The sequence below is a fragment of the Natrix helvetica genome, assembly GCF_964273705.1.
Source record: "Natrix helvetica genome assembly, chromosome: 2".
Classification (NCBI taxonomy): domain Eukaryota; kingdom Metazoa; phylum Chordata; class Lepidosauria; order Squamata; family Natricidae; genus Natrix; species Natrix helvetica.
In genome coordinates this window covers 289032056-289055769 of record NC_138552.1, presented here as the reverse complement: position 1 = coordinate 289055769, position 23714 = coordinate 289032056, and the positions used below count along the sequence as shown (strand labels likewise).

Genomic DNA, 23714 nt, shown 5'->3' with positions numbered 1-23714 from the left:
GACGGCCTCGTTGGGGTGGTTTGGGGTGGAGACGTACAGCTGCGTATCGTCAGCGTACAGATGGTATCCCACCCCAAAACCACGAATGATCTCACCCAGCGGCTTCATATATGTGTTGAACAGGAGAGGCGAGAGGACCGACCCCTGCGGCACCCCACAAGTGAGCGGCCTCAGGGTCGACCTCTGCTCCCCTGCCAACACGCATTGCGTCTGGTCGGAGAGGTAGGAGCAGAACCACCGCAAAACGATGCCCCTTACCCCCAGCCCCTCCAGCCGGTGCAATAGGATACCATGGTCGATGGTATCAAAAGCCGCTGAGAGATCTAATAGGACCAGGATAGAGGAACAACCCCTATCCCTGGCCCTCCAGAGATCATCTACCAACGCGACCAAGGCCGTCTCTGTGCTGTGCCCGGGTCGGAAGCCGGACTGGCGCGGGTCTAGATAATCAGTTTCCTCCAGGTGACGTGGGAACTGTTGGGCCACCACACTCTCTACAACCTTCGCTAAAAAGGGAAGGTTGGAGACGGGACAATAATTAGCTAGCTCAGTTGGGTCCAGAGAAGGCTTCCTGAGTAAGGGCCTCACAACCGCCTTACATGCACATATACATGCATACACACACACACACACAGACACACATACACTGGGTTATATGAGTCATAATAATATATGATATAATAATATATGGCCCATAATAATATATGAGTCATCTCCACTTTGCACTTCCCAGTTACTGGATTACACATTTGAAGAGCAACAGATCATACTTCAGTTGCAGCCTTAGTTGTCAAGGTCATGCTTTTATGTTCCTTAAAAGAAAAGGAAAAGAGAAAGAGGGAACGAATGGAAAAGCTCCAAGGGACAGGCTGACATCTAAAAGGAAGTCAAGTCCAATATTACAAGTTGCAGTGAAAAAAGGTTGACTACTAAGTTTGGAAGGGCTGCAATGCCAAGGCAAAATTTCCCTTGTAATTATTATGTCTAGGATACAATAGCTCCTTCTCTGACCAATATATCAGAAAGTCAGGCACTACATTTCTGGCATACAAATATCACAAAGAGATTTAGGATGTTCTCACAGCAATTCCAAACTTTTTAAGGCTTATCATAGTTTGATAAACATTATGACAATCCTTGGGGGAAATCGAATGGATGGATAAAGTAATGGAACTGGCAGAGATGGCAAAGCTAACTGTCCTTAACAAAGGAAAGAAGATTTCCAGTTGTGTTTCTACCTGGAGACCGTTGCTAGGCTTTGTGCTCGGAACAGAAAAAAAAATGAAATTCTATTTTGAGTTTTGATTATTACCGTATTTTTCGGACTATAAGACGCACCAGAGTATAAAACATTATGATTTTGAAGAGGTAAATTTAAAAGTTTTTGCACTCTGTAGGCCTCCCAAACCCTCTGCTCGCCTCATTTTTTGCAAAGAAAAAAAAAGGGGGGGGGCATGCAGAGCTTTGGGAGGCTTGTAGACTGCTCCTGGAGGCTGGGGGGGGGGGTTTGCTCTTTTTTTGCCCTCCCCAGCCCTCAGGAGCACTTTGCAAGCCTCCCAAACCCTCTGACGTCCATTTTTGCAAAGGGGGTGGGTTTCGGTAGGCCAAAAATGCTGTATTCACTGTATAAGACGCACCCTGATTTTCACCCTTTTTTTTTGAGGGAAAAAGTTGCTGACAATTACGGCATCGTTAGGAAACTTGACAGTTGCGTTTTATACTCCGAAAATTACAGTAGTTTACTTTGTTGTTCTAGAAAGGGCTGGTAGTTATTGATTACAGGTAGTCCTCAACTTACGACTACAATCAGCTCAAGGTTTTATTACAGGTAGTCCTTGCCTTACCAACAGTTCATTTAGTGACTATTCCATGTTACAATGGCACTGTAAAAAGTGTGTTATGACCATTTTTCACACTTATGACAGTTGCAGCAGCCACACGGTCACGTAATTTACATTCGGATGCTTGACAACTGACTCACATTTATGATGGTTGCAGTGTCCCGGGGTCATGTGACCTTCTGACAAGCAGAGTCAATGGGGAAGCCAGATTCGCATAACAACTGCATTATTAATTTAATAGCTGCATTGTGCCTTAAAATGGCTTCTACTGTACAACACAGTGGAGTTTCCGTGGTTCACAGTACTCCACAAGGAGGATCCCTTTGGTAAGGGGGAAAATCCAACATTAGAAATTACATTTGGTCCGGACATTTTCCCCCTATAAATAAATACCCAGGCCATGCCGGGTTTTCAGCTAGTGTTAAAATAAACTTCAATAAAGTTTATTTTTTTAAAAAAAGGAAAGAATCAGATACAATGGCAGAAGTTTCCAAGCACTGATTGGTATTCTCTCTATCTTGACTAAAAACCTCCAGGTGAGTCTCAGCTGTGAAAGGCCTGGCTTGCATTCTCCTGCACCCCAAGTCAAATGCTGGAATGATGAAATGCTCTTCTTTAAAACGCAGAACCTTAACTCACCTATCCGGTGGATATATTCCACGGCACTGCTGGGGAAGTCAAAATTGATCACCATGTTCACTCCTTTGAAGTCGATCCCCCGAGCCAGCAAAGCAGTGCAAATAAGGACCCAGATCTTCCCAGCTCTGAAACTGCGCACTACATTATCTCTCTAGGGAGAGGGGGGAGAAAATCATCATGTAAGTCGTGATTAAATTCCCGTGTCAGGCCTGGAAGTCATCTTTTGCATTGGGCCTTTAGGCCTGCCACATTTAATGCTGTGGGAAAATGGGAGGGGGGATTATATGGAGCATGGGATATATATATATATATATATATATATATATATGTATATGTATATGTATATGTATATGTATATGTATATGTATATGTATATGTATATGTATATATGTATTTGTGTTACAAGCCCTGGTATGCCCAAATATGGGAGGGAGCTCACTACTCCCCCTTTCTGTCCTTCGGCTCATTACAGAGGACCATCCAGGCAGAAAACCATATTTTTATTTTTAATGTTGCCTTTTTATATTTGTGTTGTATTTGTGCTCATAAAGTCTCCCTTTATTTATTAATCAGCACAAATACAACACACACACACACACACACGTGTGTGTGTGTGTGTGTGTATTTGTGTTACAACCCCTGGTATGCCCAAATATGGGAGGGAACTCACTACTCCCCCTTTCTGTCTATTGGCTCACTGCAGGACACCATCCAGGCAGAAAACCATATTTTTAATGTTGCCTTTTTCTCTTTGTGTTGTATTTGTGCTGATAAATAAATAAAGGGAGACTAGTATAGATCTATTTCAAGCTATTTAGCTCAGCTAGCCATACCCTTACTATGGCTAGCTGATGAGAGATAAATAGCTTGAAATAGATCTATACCATTCTCCCTTTATTTATTTATCAGCACAAATACAACACACAAACACACACACACACACATATATATATATATATTTCATATTCATGACTGGGAGAGACATGGGAACAAGGTCAGCCAATGAATAGGCATAGCACCTAAATCAGCCAATGGGAGCTTAAACAAATCTGAGTCTGTGCAGAGAATTGAAACAGAAACTTAAGCTGCTCTGAGAAGTAAACTAGCAGTCTGTCTGCACTTGTCTGCTGAAATGAAACTAACTGCTTGTGTTTGCTTGTAACTCTCCTGCCTTGTGTTTACTTGGAAGAATCACCTGTTGGTATTGTACATTTATTCATCTATTCTTATGTATATAAAGAAGTTAATGAATCCAGCTGAATCAGTTATCTGTGTGTGCTTTCTGGATTTGAATGTATGCAACAAACTGACAATATAGTCATAATAACACTCCTTTCTCAGAGAGTCAAGGACATCTTGCCCTGCACCTGGAGTGGTGTGACTGGGAGGTAGCGAAGGACTGGCCCGCGGTGCCTCTGCCAGCAAAAATGGAGCGGGGGAGGCCACACGCGGCCCTCTCAAGCTCCGTTATCGCTGGCAGAGGATTACAGGAGCTCAGGAGCCCATTTTCTCTGACAGGGTGTTTGGGCCGCCACAATTGCTCCCAACATGAGTGACGTCGAGCTGGCTACGCCAACCCCAGCCTTCGAGGCTAAACACAACCCCGATGTGGCCCTCAATGAAATTGAGTTTGACACCCCTCGTATAGGCCCTCCTTCTTGAACAGGGGGTTGGACTAGAAGACCTCCAAGGTCCCTTCTAACTCTGTTAACTAGCTTATAAAATGTTCTTCCATATCCCAAAAAGCCTGCTCCCCACCTGTTGTTGAGTCCTGTCTGCATGAATGACGTCCACATTGATGCCTTCGTAAACAAGCTCATGAAAGAGCTCTTTAGCCCGTTCAATAGATTGGACAAAAACCAAGACTGGAGGTGTGAAGCCCTGTAATGGAAGGGAAAGAAAAGAAGAGAGACAGGGTGAGGTGACCATCCAGACAGGAAGTGCTGTAATGCTGTGACTGCCAGCTAGCCTAGTCAATTCCCTCTTCAGATTCAGAAAGTACTCTTAACTCTACATCCACACAATCCTGTTCTGACCTAGGCTTTCAAGAGCATGAAGCAAACTCCTTGTCCCGACAAAAAACCCTTTTATTAATTTCCTGTGAATTCTTCTCATTCACAGCCAACAAAGTCCCTTGAACATTTACAGTCACAGACCTTATCTGGCTTAGAGAGCTGACAGATCGATATCTGCAAAACTTGGCAAGGAGTCTCTGAGAATCACGAACTAATTAAGTGAACTAATTAAGTGAACTAATTGTCTTCTGCAAACTCCCCTCCCCTTTCGCTCCTCTTTTATTTCCTTTGGGAGGGGCCATTCATTGTCCACCTGTGGCCTTACTCCCAAGTCGACGCCTGTTCTTTAGCTGTTCCCTTTGTCTGGCAACTCTGTGCATGCGCACACTGGGAACAGGATCCAGCTGTTCTTCTGCCTCACTGATGTCCGACTCCAAAGGCAGCTGATAACTGTCAGAGGGCCCTGGCTCCATCTCTGCCTCCGACACAGAGCCCTCATCAGAGCCTTCCCCAGACACCAGGACAGGCCCATGTTTCTCCCCAACCTCCTCACTGTCCGAATCTGCTGCCAGCTCTGCTCGCTGCTGGAGGGCCACAACAAATCCTATCATATTCAGGGTATTCTGAAATAAGTCCAACTGAGTTTTAAAATAGTTGGGCCCATGGGATTGGGATCTGCCTGAGAAAAATGAATGTTCCTAAACCTGGTTAGAGACATTGGCAGTCAAAACAGACAAAAGCTTTCCCCAATCCGGTGCAGAAAGGAAGGGGAAGAAAAGAGAGAGGGTGGGCTGGCAAAGGGAGGGAGGGAAGGTAGAGAAGGAAGGAGGGAAGAAGAGAGAGAAAAATTAAAGAAGGAAAAGGAAGAGAAAATATACTGTATACGTATACAGGTAGTACTTGACTTACAACAGTTCATTTAGTGACCATTCAAAGTTACAACAGCACTGAAAAAGTGACTTGTGACCGTTTTTCACACTTAAGTCCGTTGCAGCATCCCCATGCTCATGTAATCAAAGTTCAGATGTTTGGCAAATGACTCATATTTATGACGGTTGCAGTGCCCCAGGGTCATGTGATCAGCTTTTATAGTCCTCTTGCAAGCAAACTCAAATGAGGAAACCAGATTCATTGAACAAGCGTGTTACTAACGTAACCACTGCAGTGGTTCGCTCAACAGCTAGGGGAAGGAAAAGTCATAAAGTGGGGCAAAACTCAAAGGAACAAATGTTTCACTTAGCAACAGAAATTGTGGGCTCAGCTGTGGTGGAGGACTACCTGTATCAACCAAGTCAAGGGCTACCCGTATCAACAGACTGAGTTACTAAGAACATTTATTTCATTCTCAGGATGACCAGACCAGCTTTCCTTGACTTGAGGCCAAGGCTGTTTGAAGGACCAACTCTCCATTAGCCCAGCTGATCAGAATGGGAAGGCAGGGAAAGTTGAGGGTTCCATCTGTTAGGGAAGTACCATATTTTTCGGAGTATAAGACGCACCTTTTTCCCTCAAAAAAGAGGCTGAAAAGCAGGGTGCGTCTTGTACATCAAATACAGCATTTTTTTTGCCTCCCGAAGCTCCGCCTCTTCACCAAAATGGCCGTGCATAGCCTTATGGAAGCTTTCAGAGAGCTCCTGGGGGCTGGAGAGGGCCATTTTGTTGCTCAATTGTGCCCCCCCGCCCCCAGGAGCACTCTATAAGCCTCCATAAGGCTATGCATGCAGTTTCCTTGACCAAAAACGGGCTCGTTTTTGTGAAAAACGGGCTGTTTTTTGCTCGTTTTTGCCCCACCCTCACCCCCAAGGAGCACTCTGCAAGTCCCCCAAAGGCTATTCATGCCTTTGGCGGAGGTGGGGGGAGGACCCGTTTTTGCAAAAAACAGGCCGTTTTGGGGAGGTTTGCAGAGTGCAAAAACTTTTTTCCCCTTCTTTTGGAAAGCTCTTTAGTTAGAGTGATTGATGAGAATTAGATTGATCAAGTGCTGTGTCAGCAGAAACAAAGTCTTAGGTGCTGCAGATTGTCAGCAATTTTCTTCTCCAGCACATGGATAAAAACACCTGGAAACATCTACCTACCTACCCTCTCCCTCCCTCCCTCCCTACTGTATTTCTCTCTCTCTCCCTCTATCTACCTACCTACTCTCTCTCTCCCTAACTACCTACTGTATATCTCTCTCCCCCCTCTATCTACCTACGTACCTACCTACCTACTCTCTCTCTCTCCCAACTACCTACTGTATTTCTCCCCCCCCTACCTACCTACCTACCTACTCTCTCTCCCTACCTATCTACTGTATTTCTCTCTATATATATTTCTCTCTATCCCTCCACCTACCAAACTACCTATTCTCTCTTCCTATCTACTGCATTTCTCTCTTTCTCTCTCTCCCTACCTACCTACTGTATTTCTCTCTCCCTATTTCTCTCTCTCTCTCTATTCCTTTATCTACCTACCTACCTAACTACTCTCTCTCTCTCTCTCCCTACCTACCTACTCTAGTTCTCTCTTTATCCCACTATCTACCTACCTACTTTTATTTTAATTTGCCTCTTCAAAACCTTGGTGTGTCTTATACTCTGAAAAATACGGTACATCTGGTGGGACCTCAAAAGGGCCTTCTTTGTAGAGGCCCTCTCTATATGAAACATTCCCCAGAGATATGATTGGCCCACACTTTATTGCTTATCCAAAAGGCTCTAAAGACATGGTTTTGTCAGCAGACCTGGGGAACCCGGAGTAGAGATGGAACCAATCAAATGGTTGATTTGATTGAGTTTCTTTTGTCATAGAGGGGAGGGGAGAGGAGGTTATGGGCTTTGATGTTGTGGATTTTTTATTGTTGGCAAGTCTATTTTTAATTATTTTGAATTGTAATTCCAATAAGAAAGCAGTATTATATTTAAAGAAAAAAATTCCTCTCTCTTGAATTCTCCTCCTTCCGGTTTAGTAATTTTTCAAAATGCTTCTTCACCACTTTAACGCACAGTTCAAAATATATATTCCCCCTAGATTTCCTTGGGATCAAATTTCAACACAAAATATTCTCTCACCCACTTCACACACCATTCACCGTCTCTTTGCTCCTGCAATCTCTTAGGTATTTAGGCTGTCCCCAACTTCATGGCAGCCATGTTGACTGCTGCTGTTCGGATGAGGGAGATTCAGGGACGTCAGGGAGGAGAGATGCAGCTCTCCTCGACCTGCAAGGCGCCACCCCTTACTTCACTACCCCTACATGCTGGCTATGGCTCCTTTCGGAGCCCTCTGAGAAGGAGAGCTCGTAATGGGGTCACGGAACTTGCTGTCCTCGCCTCCAATAGTGCCGGAAGTACAACCGGACGTCTGTGGATTTTTTATTGTAAGCCACTTAAAATCATCTGCAAGTTGGGTGACCGTATAAATTTGTTTAATAAATAAACAATATAAATTCCAGTGTTCCCTCTTGTCTTTCAGCTTTAAGAGGGTGGCCCAACATTACCCAGTGATCTCCAAGAACCAGCACAGATTTGAGAAGTATCTCAGAGACTCAACTGGATGTTCTAATTCTGATACCACATAGCAGCAGAAGAAAGATTAGATACAAAGAACAATGAAGCTCATATTTGCTCATAGGCTGCTATATCACGAGACAAATAATCTTTGACTTGTTGATATGAAAATGTTGGTTATGTATCTGAGGCCTATCTAGGTTTTTCCTCCACTTTTCTCTCTCCTTCCTTTCTTCCATCTTAAAGAAAGCATATTCTCACTTGGCATTTCGAGTGAGTTCTATATCTCTAATAGTTTCTTTCTTCCTCTTCTAAAACATCTGCATCTCTCAAGGTGTTCTATTCATTTATTCTGCTTTATTAACACACTAGCTGAGAACCCGGCATGGCCTGGGTATTTATTTACAGGGGGGAAATGTCCGGACCAAACGTAATTTCTAATGTTGGATATTCCCCCCTTACCAGGGGGAGCCCCCTTGTGGAGTATTGTGAAGCCATTACTGTGGCAACTCCACTGTGCTGCATAGTAGAAGGCATTTTACGGCAGTACAATAGAAGCCATTTTAAGGCACAACAGACTGTATCTTAACAGAACATACACCCCAAAGAGTTTTAGGGGTGTCTTACCCCCATAGTATTTGTTTCCAGAGAGTCATCTGTGTACCAAGTTTGGTTGAAATTGCTTGGGGAGTTCCAGAGTTATGCTGGAACATACACACTCACAGCTGTTTTTATATACAGTATATAGATCAGGTTGATTCAGCGCAGAAAACTCAGCATGAAAAACAAATTACCTTTTTCACAAGATCTCTCATAGCTAACAGCTTTCCTGTCTCTGATCCAACAAATAAGAGCTCTTGATCCACTGTCTCGACTGCAGCATTTCTGAAGCAAAAAAGTCAAAGACCTGTGTCAGTTCTGAAGACAGCTCAGGCGTAATAGACATTTTTTTAAGGTGAACCTCCTTCTGTATTTGCCTTGTGCCATTCAAGAAATATTACAAGGGGTTTAGAAAACATCTTTCATCAAAATATCCCAAAGGCGCTTTTCCAAAAGGCAACTGGGCTTTTCTTGGCTTTTTCCTTGAAAATGTTTCGCTTCTCATTCAAAAAGATCCTTCCGTTCTGAACTGAAGCAGCTTCTTGGATGAGAAGCAAAACCTTTTCAAGGAAAAAACCCCAAGAAAGTCCAGTTCCCTTTTGGAAAAGCACCTTTGGGACAACCGTGACTTGGATGATTGAGAATCTCCATAGATTTTCATCAAAATGTTTTCCTATTCCTCCTCTTCCCCAACTAAAAAATGATCATAGTTGGGTAATGTTTTTCTTTCAGCTGATAACATAGAACAGGGGTGTCAAACTGGCAGCCCGGGGGCCAGATGCATCACACACAGGCCACCCCCACCCCGGCTCCATAAAGAAAAAAAACCACATGGTGATATGTCACATGACATGATCGAGTTTGACACCAGTGACATAGAAACAACGCATACGGAATCATATTTTTTGGGTGGTGGTGGTGGGGTCTTACCTTCCCCTGTTCTCAACAGAATGGCTGTTAGTTACATTTTACAGATGCCAAATCCTTGAAAGCACAGCCTATTTTACATTGGGAAAGGAACACTGTATATTGCAACCTGCTGCTTTGTTCTACCTGGAAATTACAATCCACAAAATAAAGAGAAGTGAATATACGTAGCTCAGGATTGAAATATGGAGCTCCTGGTGGTCTCCGAGCTTGGCTGCAGGTGTTTCCTTACCAATTAGATAACACGCATCATCAATGTCAGTGAATGCGGGATTTGCACCGTTTATATACACGAGCTTGGCCTACCAGTGTTAGGGGAGCTCTATTTTTTCCATTGTAATACATTCATAATATTTTCTGCTTGATAATTTGTCTGGTGTCAACCCCCGCTTATCTGGGTGCTGGTTGCTAGAAAGGATGTGCAAAATATTTTGGGCTCAATTGTGGTCGATTTCATGCTGAGCAACTATCAAAATGAAAATGACTAATTTGGTCTTTTATTTTCTTCCTAGTTTATTGTCTTTTTTGAATGGCATGAAAACACACTTTATCTCAATGTGTCTATTGATGGTTAATTTGTCTGAATGCCAGGCTTCCAGCAATTCTCTAGCATTTTTGGATTTAGCCTGGTCTAGGATGCCTGGTTTCCTAGTTGAAAGTATGGTTGAGTCTGTCCAAGTGTTGTGAGATTAAGGAGAACACCAAAGACTTCACAAAATAAAAAGAGTTTAGTGAGCAGAGTTCAGAGAAGATGACGCAGCTCAGCAGCAGCCACCACTTAGAACAATCTTGCTCCCCTTCTGTATGTGGGAATTACCTTGGGAGACAGGAGGAAGAATGGCAGTCTAGACAACACTCTTAATAAATGAAATTTGAGTCCAAAGAACTTTGTACATCAAAAAGCCAAGCAGCCTCTTCAGCTTAACTCAAAAACTGCTCGTCTCTTCAGCAGGACAAGGAACGGCAATGGAAAGTGCCCAGAAAAGGAAGGGGAGCAATGGAACTCCATGGGAAGAATTTGATTCTAGAACAGGAAGTGAATGGGCAAGTGACTTCCCTTCTGGGAGAGACCAGGCAAGGAGAATGAATCAGGGGGAGGCAACCTTTAATCCCAACACTCACCTTGCTCCGATGGATACAGATATGATATTGTCAAGGTTGAGTTTACACCACTGTTCTACATCATGTGCAAATGTTGCACTGAACATGGCTCTCTTGACAACGTGGGAGGAACACGCCAAGAAGATGGTTGCCAGCTGGTCTCGGAATCCTGTCTTCCCATCTTCAAACAATTTGTCTGACTCATCGACTACCAGCCATTCAACTCTAGGGCAGAAGATAAGGCTGCAATTAGGTGGTGATACATGTTTTGCATAGTAACATCAGATCACTGCTCACTGCCACATTCCAGATGGCCTTATTGAGGCTGGTGAGCAAATATCAGAAAGGGTATAGATGTTTAATTATTTGCTTATATATAGTCGACTCTTCTTATACGTTCCTCTGTGATAAACACTCTTTCTCCTACATGTTTCTTCATAACCACCCTGAAAGATCATAACTTGTTGAGCTTCCCTGCCACCGGCTAGCAAAATCATGCAACCTTTATGGACTTTTATGTTATGCGTACATTATAAACTTTAACTGGCATAGGATTTATTTGGATCAACATCTTTAGGCAAAATTAAATCTACAAACAGTACCTGCAGGTCCACCTTTTAGCAGATACGACCCTGTTTCCCTGAAAATAAGATCTCTCCAGAAATAAGCCCTAGCATGGGTTTTTTTAACACATGCACCTATAAGCCCTACCCCAAAAATAAGCCCTATTTAAGATCCTGGGCAACCTCCCATTCCATCTGGTTGCTCATGGTGCTGGGGCCCATGAGGCGAGGCAGTGTGGTGGTTGAGCTGCCCCATGCACCTCGCATCGGCTTATTTCAGCCCCTCCCCCCCCGCAGCCAGGCCATCCACGGCCCGATACCTGCCTCGCAGCAGTAGCACCAGCAGCCATCGGCAGCAGGAGCCCACATGCCACAGGCCCACTTCTTCTGCTTGCAGTGTTGGCACTGGTGTGCTGCGCGGCCTCCTGCCCCGCCACAAGCAAGCAGAAGTGGGCCTTCCCGTACAGGGGGAAAAACAAGAACCCCCTCTCAAAAATAAGCCCTTTTGTGTCCCCAAAGAAAGTGAGACCTGGTCTTATTTTTGGGGAAACACGGGGTTAGCAAAGACAGGAGTACATTTTTTTTTTTTTAAAAGGAGGGGGGTTTCCTATTCCTTTTTACCTGGTCAGATCTATGGCTGGGGGGTCTTGTTTCAACAGATAGATAAGTCGGTTTGGAGTAGTCACCAAAATATCTGTAGAAAAAGCAACAGTTAAGAAGAGCTAGGAGAAGCAAATAGATGGGAGTTGAATATGGATCCCTGTTTATTTCTGCCTTACCAAATTTCTGAGAGGACTTCGGCCCAAACTTCTTCGCTGTTTCAGCAGCTTTGTGAATCAAATGTATCCTGAAGCCGATACCCTCGGACAACTTAAGTAGCTCTCTGTGAGTCTAAAAGGGGGACGAAACAGGCCCGTATTTATACAGCTGAAATACATATTTAAATATCCGAAGAGTCACCATTAAATTCAGAAGTAGAAAAACAAAGCACAGAAAATAAATACACAAGGGGTACCATCAGCGTGGAATAGCGGGAAGTGAAAGCCTTTTGCTGTTCACTGGGATATTGACTAAAGATTATTTAAATAATTTTCAACTTGATTTGCTACGTTTATTTGCTGCAGTCTAACCACTGACCCCCGGTGGCGCAGTGGTTAGAGTGCAGTACTGCAGGCTACTTCTGCTGCTTGCCGGCTGACTGCAATTTGGCAGTTCGAATCTCACCTGCCTCAAGGTTGACTCAGCCTTCCATCCTTCCAAGGTGGGTGAAATGAGGATCCTGATTGTTGAGGGCAATAGGCTGACTCTGTAAGCTGCTTAGAGAAGGCTGCAACAGCACTGTGAAGCAGTATATAAATTTATTGCTATTATCTGGAGAATAGTCACTAAGGAGGTACTCGTAGTCCTTGCTTAATGATTGGTTGTTTTAAGTAACAATGGAATTTTTAAAAAGCTACTTACAACCTGTACTAAAGGTTATGACTGCTGCCTCCCCCCTAAGGTCACATGTTCACATTTCAGGCACTTGGCAACCGGCTCACATTTACAACTAGTTGCAGTGGGATGCAGTTACATGACTGTAATTTGCGATTTATTTATTTTATTTTATTTTATTTTCCTGCTGCTTTCTGGCAGAAAACCTAAAAAAACATTGGATATGCTGGATTTGCTTAGCAACCACGTGATTAACTTAATGCCCGGGCAAGTCCCTCCAGAGCAGCAGCAGCAGACAACGGTGTGCATGTGCGTGGCCAGCGCATGGAACAGGGCGATGGCGGGTTCAAGAAGCAGAGCGGCTCCGGTAATTTTTGCTGCAAGAAGCTTGCAGCCGCTGCATTTTTTGGCGCAAGAAGCACCTCCAGGTGCACTGAAAAAAAGAGGAGGCAGCTGCAAGCATCTTGGGACAAGAGGGGGTGAGATGCGGGCTGGTGGGGAGCCAACTGCGGGAAGAAGGTAAGGATGCATCATGTGGCGAAGGGAGAGCGGGAGGCCTTTGATAGATTAGGGCAGGCCTGGGCAGAAAATAGAATAGAAATTCAATTTTCCCCCCTACCAGGTTCTGTGGGCGTGGCTTGGGGGGGTTCATGTGACTGAGTGGGTGTGGGCAATGTTAAGTTGGCCACCCCCACTCAGTCCCAAGACACACACACTTCAAGGCACGCCCACAGAACCGGTAGGGAAAAATTTTGAATTTCACCACTGCATCAAACCTCTTTTTACTTTTACATAATAGTTTAAACTAGCCATTCCTAAAACAAGAAATCAATCTAATAAAACCCAAAATCAGTTTCATTTTCCCCCCCCATCCCATTTGAATGTATCTTTAAGCCAAATTTAGAAGATGAAAAGTCACCTTACCTGACTGGCAAGTTCCCGCGTGGGCGAGAGCACAAGAGCTCTGAAACCTTTATTCATGGGCTGCTTCAGGTGGGTTAAAATGGGAACGCTGAACGCTAACGTCTTCCCTGAGCCAGTGGGGGCACAAGCCAGGAGCTCACGACCCTGGGATGCAAAAGGAAAGCAACAAGGCTCAGCTGAACGCAGAGTATATAAACGGTGCTCAAAAAGGGGCAAAGGAGGGGCCATAGCAGGCGGGTGAATGCCAGCTACGGGCTGGCATTTCTAATATCTCGAGGGCATAATTAAGCCAATCAATCTGACATCAGTCCTGTGTGATAGCCCCCCCCCCATCAATCCTCCCACTAGAAAGGCAACAGTGAGATCTTTATTATTAGTTACGTTTGCTCATAGGCAGCTACTGCACTCCTGACTTTATTTTCTTTACTTAGTTTGTCAAATATGTACAAGATAACAGTTATAAGTATAAACGCAGGAAATGGGCACGAATAAATGGGGACAGTAGGACAGGGATGTTAGGCACGCTAGCGCACTTACGCATGCCCCCTACAGGCCTCTTAGGAAAGGGGTGAGGTCCACATTAGACAGTTTAGGGTTAAAGTTACTGGAGTTTGAGGATGTAACAACAGAGTCAGGTAGTGCATTCCAGGCTTTGACCACTCTGTTGCTGAAATCCCCCTGCACATGCTTCCCTCACATGCATGCGCGTCCCCTTGCCCCCCCCCCCGTGCTCCCCCTGCATGTGTGCACAGCCTCTCCTCATAGGCCCCGGTTCCCCCACCCTCCCAGGCCCTGCGCCCCGTGCAAGTGCCCGCCCCCCTGCATGCACCCTGAACACACACACGCATGACAGAGACCCTACAACCAGCAGTCTAGCGGGAGGCGCTGAACTGGGGCCACGGCTCGCGTGCCCATAGATTGAGCGCTACATGCCACCTGTGGTACGTGTGCCATAGGTTTGCCATCGTGGGCCTAAAAGATATCATGGCCACAGTATCCCCATTTTCTCTCAGAGGGAATTTGAGGGGGAACACACGTGAAGCATGACGGGAATAGCTTGCATCTGAATTGGTGTGGGAATCTGGAATCCAGCAGCGTCAACATTCTGCATAATCTTAGAGTGGATTTTATATTCTCTCCCAAGTTCTTCAAAGGAAGTGACTGGGTCTGGGAGATCCGTGCCTTGAATGTAGATTTTATGCATATTTCTAAAATGATTTATCTGGGAAAAGGCAAGAGAAAGATTAAATTTTATTTAAATGTAACTTTCATATTAAATATCAATAACTTAGATGAAAACACCATCTCCGTTTCAACCGAGCGCCTTATTATTATCTTGAAAAAATATATTATTTTTGAAAAAATAGCATTCGTCTTATCCTCGTTCACTGATCATTTACTTTTAGAGAACATGCCAAAAGAGAAGCAACTCACCTTTTCTTGTCTAACTTGTTTTAATTTCTGTGATTTCGGTCCCTTTTTACCCTTGCTTCTTGGAATGTCCAGTTTTGCCTCCAGAGTGGACATCCATAATATACCATCGTTTTCAGTACCAGGAATTACAGCAACTGCTTCTGAAAGTTACAAGAACATCATCAAACGAGTGCTTTTCAACCTATGGTCTGCGGACTACTGGGGGGGGGGCACGATGTTGTCACGGGGGCTCCGTGAAGGCTTGCAGAAATGTTGATTTAAATCTTAAGTCTTGGAGGGGCCATAGCCACAAAAGGAATTTAAAGGGGGGTCGGGGATGAAAAAAAAAGGTTGAGACCCACTGAGCTAAACCTCTAATAAGAATAAAAGTAATCTGTTGCAATGGCCATGATTTGAGATATTTTATATCAGACTTTGCAACCTGGTCTTCTTTAAGCACAGAATTTTTCGGACTATAAGGCGCACTTCGTCCCCCGGCCCTGAAAGTGGGTGGAAATGTCTGTGTATCTTATAGAGTGAATATTTCAACGGGGGAGAATGGGGTTGATGGCTGCCAATTAGCTGTTCTGGCAGAGAGTGGGCTGCAGGAAATGGGCTGCAGCAGCGGTGAACGGGCCACGGTAAACGGGCCTTGGCGAATTGGCGGCGGCATTGAAGAGGCGGGGTAAAAGTGAATGGGCTGTGGCCAATGGGTGGTGGCGGTGAACGGGCCGCGGTGGCAGTTTTTTCCCCCCCTCCTCTGAAGTTAATATGTATCTTACAGTCCGAAAAATACGGTACATTGCACCACAACACACGTTGCTTCAAATGTAATGGGAATTGAATTTCATTTTATACACGTTGTACATTTTATAGGATCCAATCTGAGTCGATCACCAGGACCAGAGGTTTACTGTACTTTTTGCTCTCGTGCTGGAGCCCATCCTCAGAGAACTTCTCTCTAGCAGTGTGTGTGTTCTGGGCTATTCTTTGTGTGTTCTTAATCTGTTGTGTGTGGCTTTTTAGATGTTGATTGAGGTGTTGATGGCTGGCTATTAAGTTGTTGGCTGTTGTTTCCTTTTGATGCCAAGTCCTCGCCTCCTAAGTATTTGGCATGCCATATATCAAATGGATATGGGTATGCATGTGTAAGGCCAGTGTTGGGATGGTCTAGGTCAGAGATGGCAAATCTTTTTTGGCTCGCATGCCATAAGGGGGGGAAGCGCAGGGGGGGGTCACCCCCAGAGTGCATGCGCGCATGAGAGGCACTGCCCATTTTTTGCATGCTTTTTTCGCCCTCCCCAGACTCCAGAGGCTTTATAGGCGCCTCGGAAGGGTGAAAACAGCCTCCCCTGCCCTCCCCGGAGGCCCTCCGGAAGCTTCAGGGACCTTCCAGGTAGCCTCCTGAGAGCAAAAAATGACCCTACGAGCAAACCGGAAGTCACTTACGGTTTGCTCGTAGGATTAGTTTAAGCCCTCCAGAGGCTTCAGGGACCTTCAGGCTTCCCTGAAGCCTCCAGAGGATTAAAAGGTCCCTGAAGCCTCTGGAGGGCTTAAACCGACCCTACGAGTAACCCGGAAGTCCGTTCCCAAACTTCCGGTTTGCCCATAGGGCTGTTTCTTTGCGCTCTGGAGGCTTCAGGTAAGCTCCTGAAGCCTCCGGAAGGCCTCTGGGGAGGCTGGGGGGGCTCTATTTGCCCTCCCCAGGGTCCTATAAAGCCTCTGGAGCCTGGGGAGGGCAAAAAATGGCTTTAAAAAGAACTCAGCTGGCCAGAGCGTGCATGTGTGTTGGCCAGCTGACAGGGCAACGCCTTGCATGCCATAAGTTTACCATCCCGGGTCTAGGTGATGGTTCTATGAATAAGTGTAATCTATATATTCTGGTTAAGTTTTACATATACATTTATATAAAACAGAACTCTAATCGCTAAATTCTAAGCCACATACGTCAAAACTGTAATAAACAAAGTGGAAAGTATCAAGATACCAAGAAACAACTACAACATTCCCAAAAGTGTTTTTTCAAGAAGCAACTGGACTTCCTTGTTTTTCTTTGAAGACGTTTAGCTTCTCATCTAAGATGCTTCTTTAGTAAGTGAATCTTCAGAGCTGAAGAAGCAAAACGTCTTCAAAGAAAAACAAAGGAAGTCCAGATGCCTCTTGAAAAAGCCCATTTGGGACAACCATGACCTGGATGACTGAGAATCTCCATGGGCAACTACAACTTTCGTGCAACTGAACGAAAACCAAAAATAATTCCGTATTTTTTGAAGCTAATGGGTAGCCAGCCTTTCATTACCTTGGCCTTTTTTCTTTTCCCCCCTCTCTTTAGTACTTTGTCCATCTCCTTTTCTCTTCTTTGCAGCCTGTGTTTTCTGTGGTGGTGCTACCTCTTCAAGGGGCAAATTAGACAGTTCCAATGTTTTGGTTTGAGCTTCGTGAAGTTCATTTTCTTTTCTTTTCTTTCCCAAAAAATCAAGAGATCCAAGAATCTCTGATGTTTTGGTTGTTTCTTCTTTAGTTCTTAGTACCTGAAATTAAATAGAGCCACACACTTTCTTCAATGTAAAGCTAACAGAAACACTTAATTGTAGTTTCTATTTGGCTGCTATATTCCCAGAGAGAACTAAGAGCCAATAACAACTATAGGCAAAGCAAAACAAAAATTAGTAGCAATTTTTGATCAATTAGCACTGTCCTACTTTATCCCCTCTACAGAGATATTTTGCATTTGCATGTGTCTGCTTGCTCTAGCTGGCTTCTTTCACCATATTTAAACTTGCACTCGCATTTTTATAGTTTGTTCTACAACATTTTGTAATTTAGAGGCTTGTTTTGTGTATTTTGTTATTTGATTTTAATTAGTTTGTCTCATGAAGGCTGGCAATAGATCTAAAGTGCTGTCTTCCTTGGATTTTTAATCTTGTTTAACAAATATAATTAATCCTAAATTGCTGGCTTCCTTGGAGTTGTTAATCCTGTCTTGAACAGATTAACAAATCTGCATTTTTAAAAGGTGGCCTCCTCAGTTTCTTTGAGGGGAAGGAGGGAGGTTGAGTCTGCTTTCTGTCTTTTAAGAGCATGTTTCTCTATTTCTCATTTAGGGAAATATAACATTCTGTCTTTTTAATATTTCTGAAAATATTTCATTCTTCTAGGATGGGGACTTCCCTCAATTGGGGTGTTGGAAATATTTTAGAAAAAAAAAAGAAAGATAGAAAGAAAGAAAGAAAGAAAGAAAGAAAGAAAGAAAGAAAGAAAGATAGATAGATAAATGGATGTTCACACTGGTGTAATGGGATTGGGTGTTTGTTAATATGATTTATTGGGTTAGGGAATTTTTTTCTTTTTTGTCTTCACTGTGAGTTGTATTATGTCAGGGAGGAGGTGCAATGAGGGAGCTCAACCAATCTCATTGTACATGTGCACGGACAATAAAGAATTATTATTATTATATAGATATATGTATGTATATTTGTTTTCGTAGATTTTCATGGGTGTAGGTATGCTGGTTTTCTTGTATTCGGGTCTTTTCCCGTGTAAGATTACACGGGAAAAGACCCAAATACAACAAAACCAGCATGTATGTATATATGTATATGTAATGTGTGTGTGTACACACACACACATACATACAAATACATACATACACACACATACAAATACACACACACACACACATACATACCTACATATACACATATATACATGGTCAGTGTCTCTTCGCACTTCTACCATCAGGCAGAAGACATGGAAGCATAGCCAGCCGAACAAATAGGTTTAGAAATAATTTCTATCCTTGGGCTGTCAGACTCTTAAAACACTGCCACAATCACCACGTACACACGGAAACGTGTGACTAGTTTTTCTTCTTTTTTCTTTTCCCCTAATTACTTGCATTGGGATTATTCTTTATACTATTTATGTATTTGTTGTCATGTGATTGCACCAGTGAGGCTAAAACCAATTTCGTTGCATGTATTTTGCACAATGACAATAAAGGCTGCACAATGACAATAAAGGCTGCACAATAAAGGCTGCACAGTGCACTATTACTACTACTACTACTACTACTACTACTACTACTACTACACACACACACACACAGAGTTAGAGATACAAAAACTTTCTCTTAGAATAAGAGAGTTTTCAAATAATGATCATAGCGACAAAACGCTTTCTGAGCGGCTGCCGTCCATTCATTTCGGACTCAACTCCAATCAATGGAGGGAGAATTTCCCACGGTTTTGCCATCCCCCACAGCGTCCCTCGCCCAGCCGTGGACGTCCGCCCAGCGACGAGGACGCGGCCTCCGCTCCTCACCCCGAAACGCTCCGCGTCCCGCCTGAAGCGCCTCACGTCGAATTTGGCTCCAGCGCCCAGTTTCCGGAAGAGCTCGTGGGCATCCATGCCGCTCGCCTCTCTCTCCCGGCCTGCACCGCGCGGCCGCACTCGTGTTGCCCGGCAACCGGCAACTGGCAGGACCAATGGGAAGAGGATGCGACGCGAAAAGAGCCATAGAGACGATGGGGGAGAGAGTCACCCTTCCGTCCTTCTTAGGCCGTAGAGATAATCAAGAGCGGTTAAAGACTTCCGGTTGTCATTCTAAGGCCTTAAAGGAATATTTTGCCCTGTAATCCTATGCAGACACGCACTTACGAATGGAATTTAATGGGGTTTATTTCCAATAAGAAAGTATAATAAAGCAGTGTTTCTCAAGCTCAGCATCCTTAAAATGTGTGGACTTCAACTACCAGAATTCCCTAGCCAGCCATAAGCTGGCTAGGGAATTCTAGGAGTTAAAAGTCCATATATTTTAAAATTGCTGTGTTATTTTGAACAACACAATTGCTGTGTTATTGTTGTGAGAAACACTGGTATGCAATATAGGGATAGAGAGTCAGGCCGCATTAGATAAAGTCTCAGTTGAATTTAGTGGAGCTTACTCCTATGTTCCTAACATCTTAAGAAAATGTTTTTTTTTAAACTTCTAACTCCTTGAAAGCAGATATACTGTTGGAAGAAATGTCCTTCTGGGTTCGGCTCCAAGTAGGGAAAAAGACACTGGAGACATGGAGGCTGCTTGGAAAGATGGCTTTAATGGTGGACAGGATCACATGGCTTGAGCTCCAGAACAGAAAAGGTGATCACATGTTTCAATGTTGGTGGAGAAGAAGAGAAGGAAGGATTGAGATGCTGAGTCCCTGGTTTTATGCCCTCTCTGGCCTTTGATCTTGAGTTTGTATTTTGATGGGTTGTCAGACTCCCATGGGGCCATGCAGGGGCAACTCTCTAGGCTGCGTTTTGAATCCAGGTTTGGTTCTCAGATGTCATGTGGGGAGTTGGGTAAAGGGCCAATATTATCATGCCTTAATCCCATCCCCCTGGAGCTGAAGGGGAGAACTCTTTCTTATGTAAAGGGACTGGCTTGGCCACCTTAATGGCCCATTGACAAAGTGGGTGGGGGCAGGAAGCTACAGGGAGCTATTCTCTCTTTATAAAACACGTTTCTTCCTTTTCACATCCAGAGAAATATTCTGCCTTTTCAATATTTCCTAGGATATTTCATTTTTCTGGGAGAGGGCTGGGTGAGAACTTCCTACAATACAAAGAATAAACAAGCCCTTCTATCCCACTCCATCTAGGTTGCACTGCCCCTTTTTAATATACATTTTATATTTTATTCGAATTCATTACCCACTCAACTCCAATAGACTGTTTTTTTTATTTGGCTTTTCCAAATCTGCTACTTTAAAATGGGATCCAGAACAATCAGGTTTACAGTTGGGGGATTGTTTTCTCTTACTTTCAAGGGCCTTTATTGGTACTAGTGCCAGGCATTTATTGATACTAGTCCTCTGAGCACCAGGAGGGGGCACTTGAGGCACACAACAAACTTATCTCTGCTGAAAAAAGCAGGATTTTCTCCAGCCCCTTTTAATAACATGCATCAGCACGTATTAATGACCAAAATGCTCTTTCAATTTTCTGAGCAAACATTGAATTATGGTTTGATAAATAAGCATCAGAAACCAGAGGGTTGTAATTTAGCAGCTATGCATTCCGTGTTATAAACAGGATTTGCGTAAAACATTATTCCAAATGTAATTGAAAATATATAACATTCATTATAAAACATTGTTTATATTACATATAAAGTATACTATATATAAATGTACTATTCTCCAGACTCTGTGAAAAGAAACCAGGCTTCAATTGTGCATTTTTCTGCAGGGTCCCTGTGATACTGACTTCATGTCTTTTCAGCCCAGGCGTGAGATGCCTTAGACATGGCAGGGAATGGTACAGCGTTATGAGCCCCAGATCGCCTGTATGCCTTGGGCTACTGTTGTTCATGCTTCAACCCCTTGGATATAGGACTCTCTCCACCAGTCAGAGTTACCAGATCTCTGGCATGTGATTAAGTTACCTATGGAACCACCTTCACTCTATTACTGGTAGTTCTCCTCTTATGACCACAACCGAGGCCAAAATTTATGTTGCTAAGCAAGACAGTGGTTAAATACCACTCACAATAGAATCCCTTATGCCACCAGGCTTGAAATTTTGGGCTTGGGCAATCTGGAACTGCGCTGCCTACGGTCCGAACTAAGCATAGTACACAAAATTGTCTGCTACAACGTCTTGCCTGTCAATGACTTCTTCAGCTTCAACCACAATAATACACGGGCGAGGAAAACATCGATACAAACTCAAGGTAAACCGCTCCAAACTCGATTGCAAAAAATATGACTTCAGCAACAGAGTGATCAACGCCTGGAATGCTCTACCTGACTCCGTTGTTTTTATGTTTTATGTTTTGTATGTGCAAGTTTGTCTTTAAAAAGTAAACATTCTTAAAAAAAAAAGTGCCTCAAATAACCTGCCCTACACCATGTAGGATTTTAGAAAGGATGACCAGCTCCTTGAATCACACCTAAAATGCACACTGGGGCAACTCCATCAATGCCAGGGGTGTTCCAATATTTGAAGGGCTGCCACAAAGAAGAGGGGGCCGACCTATTCTTCAAAGCACCAGAGGGCAAGACAAGAAGTAACGGATAGAAACTTACCAAGGAGTGATCCATCCAACCCACAATTATAGAGAAATTTCCTAACAGTGAGAACAATTAACCAGTGGAACAACTTGCCACCAGAAGTTGTTGGTGCTCCAACACTAGAGGTTTTCAAGAAGAGATTGGACAACCATAAAGGGCTGTAATGGTGTATATGAAATGGCACAGGGTTTCCTGCTTGAGCAAGGGGTTGGACTAGAAGACCTCCAAGATCCCTTCCAATTCTGTTCTGTTAAATGCAGATTCCCTTTCTTACAGATGGGAATTGATCAACCTGAAGGGTGAATAGAAGGCCAACCCCAAAACCAGCTGATGCTGAGAGACAATTCAAGAGTCCTCCGTGCTTCCTTTAGCCCTCTGACTGTATTTTCCCGGCCAGTGATGGATTCTCCCTGGGTTTCCAAGTTGATTTATGGATCTTTGTTACACAAATTTCACCCTTCCCCCCCTTCTTTCTCATACCTTGCCACGGCCATTAGTCATCATCCGTCTAAATGAAGAAGGGATCCTAGTTAATAAGCCTGATGGGAAGTTTTTGAAAACTTCTCTCTTGTGTTGAGGCTGTTCTTTGTTTTCTGCATAAAGAAAATAAAAAGAAGAAGAGAAGAATTGTTGCCATTTCAGAGAAAGAGAGCCAAAACGAAAGTGATTTGGGGTGCCTTGGCCCAAGCCCACCCACCCAAGCCCCAAAACGTCGCTTTTTCTCCTTTCCCAGAGTCAAAAGGTTGGCAGCAAAAGGCAGCCATTCATTCGGGAGGGGGGGGGAAACACAGACAGAAAGGGAGGGAAGCAGCAATGTGATTTTTTCACCCAGTGGCTTGTTATTAAAAGGAGTCACGGTAAGGAGGAAAGATAGCAGTGATAAATCTTCCCATCCAAGCAATCAACACCTATTTAATTACATTTCCTGAAAAGGTACAGTGGTCAGAAAGCAGCTAACATACTAAGCCACGATTAAACAGATTAGGGGTGGGGAAAGAATGCATGGAGTTTGCATTTCTATGTAACCATGAATGGACTTGGCTAGCTGAATTTTAATCATTGTTTTGTGACGCAGCTCATGGCAGCTGAATAACAACAATATACAGATGAGAGCCAGAAGAGTCCACAGGAGTTTTAAAAAGTCAGGATGGTGACCCAACCATGCAATCAAAAAAGCCTGGGCCCTTTTTAATATAAATGTCATCATCCTGGGGTTTAACCTCTTTTCTGTGGACATCCTAGATGAGGGAAAAATAGGGCATAAAAATACTATGTTTTAGAATAGATTAGACATAGAAATAGAAATAGGAATAGGAATGGAATGGAATGGAATAGAATAGAATTCTTTATTGGCCAAGTGTGATTGGACACACAAGGAATTTGTCTTTGGTGCAGATGCTCTCAGTGTACATAAAATGACAAGACACATTCGTCAAGAATCATAAGGCACAACACTTAATGATAGTCATAGGGTACAAATAAGCAATCAGGAAACAATCAATATCAATATCAATGGTAAAGATACAAGCAACAGAGTTACAGTCATGCAGTCATAAGTGGGAGGAGATGGGTGATAGGAACGATGAGAAGACTAATAGTAATAGTAATGCAGACTTAGTAAATAGTTTGACAGCGTTGAGGGTATTATTTGTTTAACAGAGTGATGATGTTCGGGGGGAAAACTGTCCTTGTTTCTAATAGTTCTGATGTG

General features: G+C 43.7%; 1 protein-coding gene across 3 annotated transcripts in view; it reads right to left on the bottom strand.

The window, feature by feature from the left end:
* DDX52 (DExD-box helicase 52) overlaps positions 1-22588 on the bottom strand; it is a 201857-nt gene extending 179269 nt beyond the window's left edge. The window contains exons 1-11 of one of the 3 annotated variants that reach the window (XM_081945426.1): positions 22484-22588; positions 17245-17476; positions 14967-15106; positions 14569-14754; positions 13533-13676; positions 11954-12065; positions 11796-11868; positions 10633-10836; positions 8778-8868; positions 4239-4361; positions 2481-2631 (exon numbers count right to left, since the gene is read on the bottom strand). In XM_081945426.1, the coding sequence (XP_081801552.1) occupies positions 2481-2631; positions 4239-4361; positions 8778-8868; positions 10633-10836; positions 11796-11868; positions 11954-12065; positions 13533-13676; positions 14569-14754; positions 14967-15106; positions 17245-17476; positions 22484-22507 (1480 nt within the window). In that variant the 5' untranslated portion in view covers positions 22508-22588. Of the gene's footprint in view, positions 1-2480; positions 2632-4238; positions 4362-8777; positions 8869-10632; positions 10837-11795; positions 11869-11953; positions 12066-13532; positions 13677-14568; positions 14755-14966; positions 15107-17244; positions 17477-19268; positions 19453-22483 lie in introns of those variants that run through there. The other 2 variants (XM_081945425.1, XM_081945424.1) reach the window with 2 other exon arrangements.
* Between the last annotated feature and the right edge of the window lie 1126 nt (positions 22589-23714).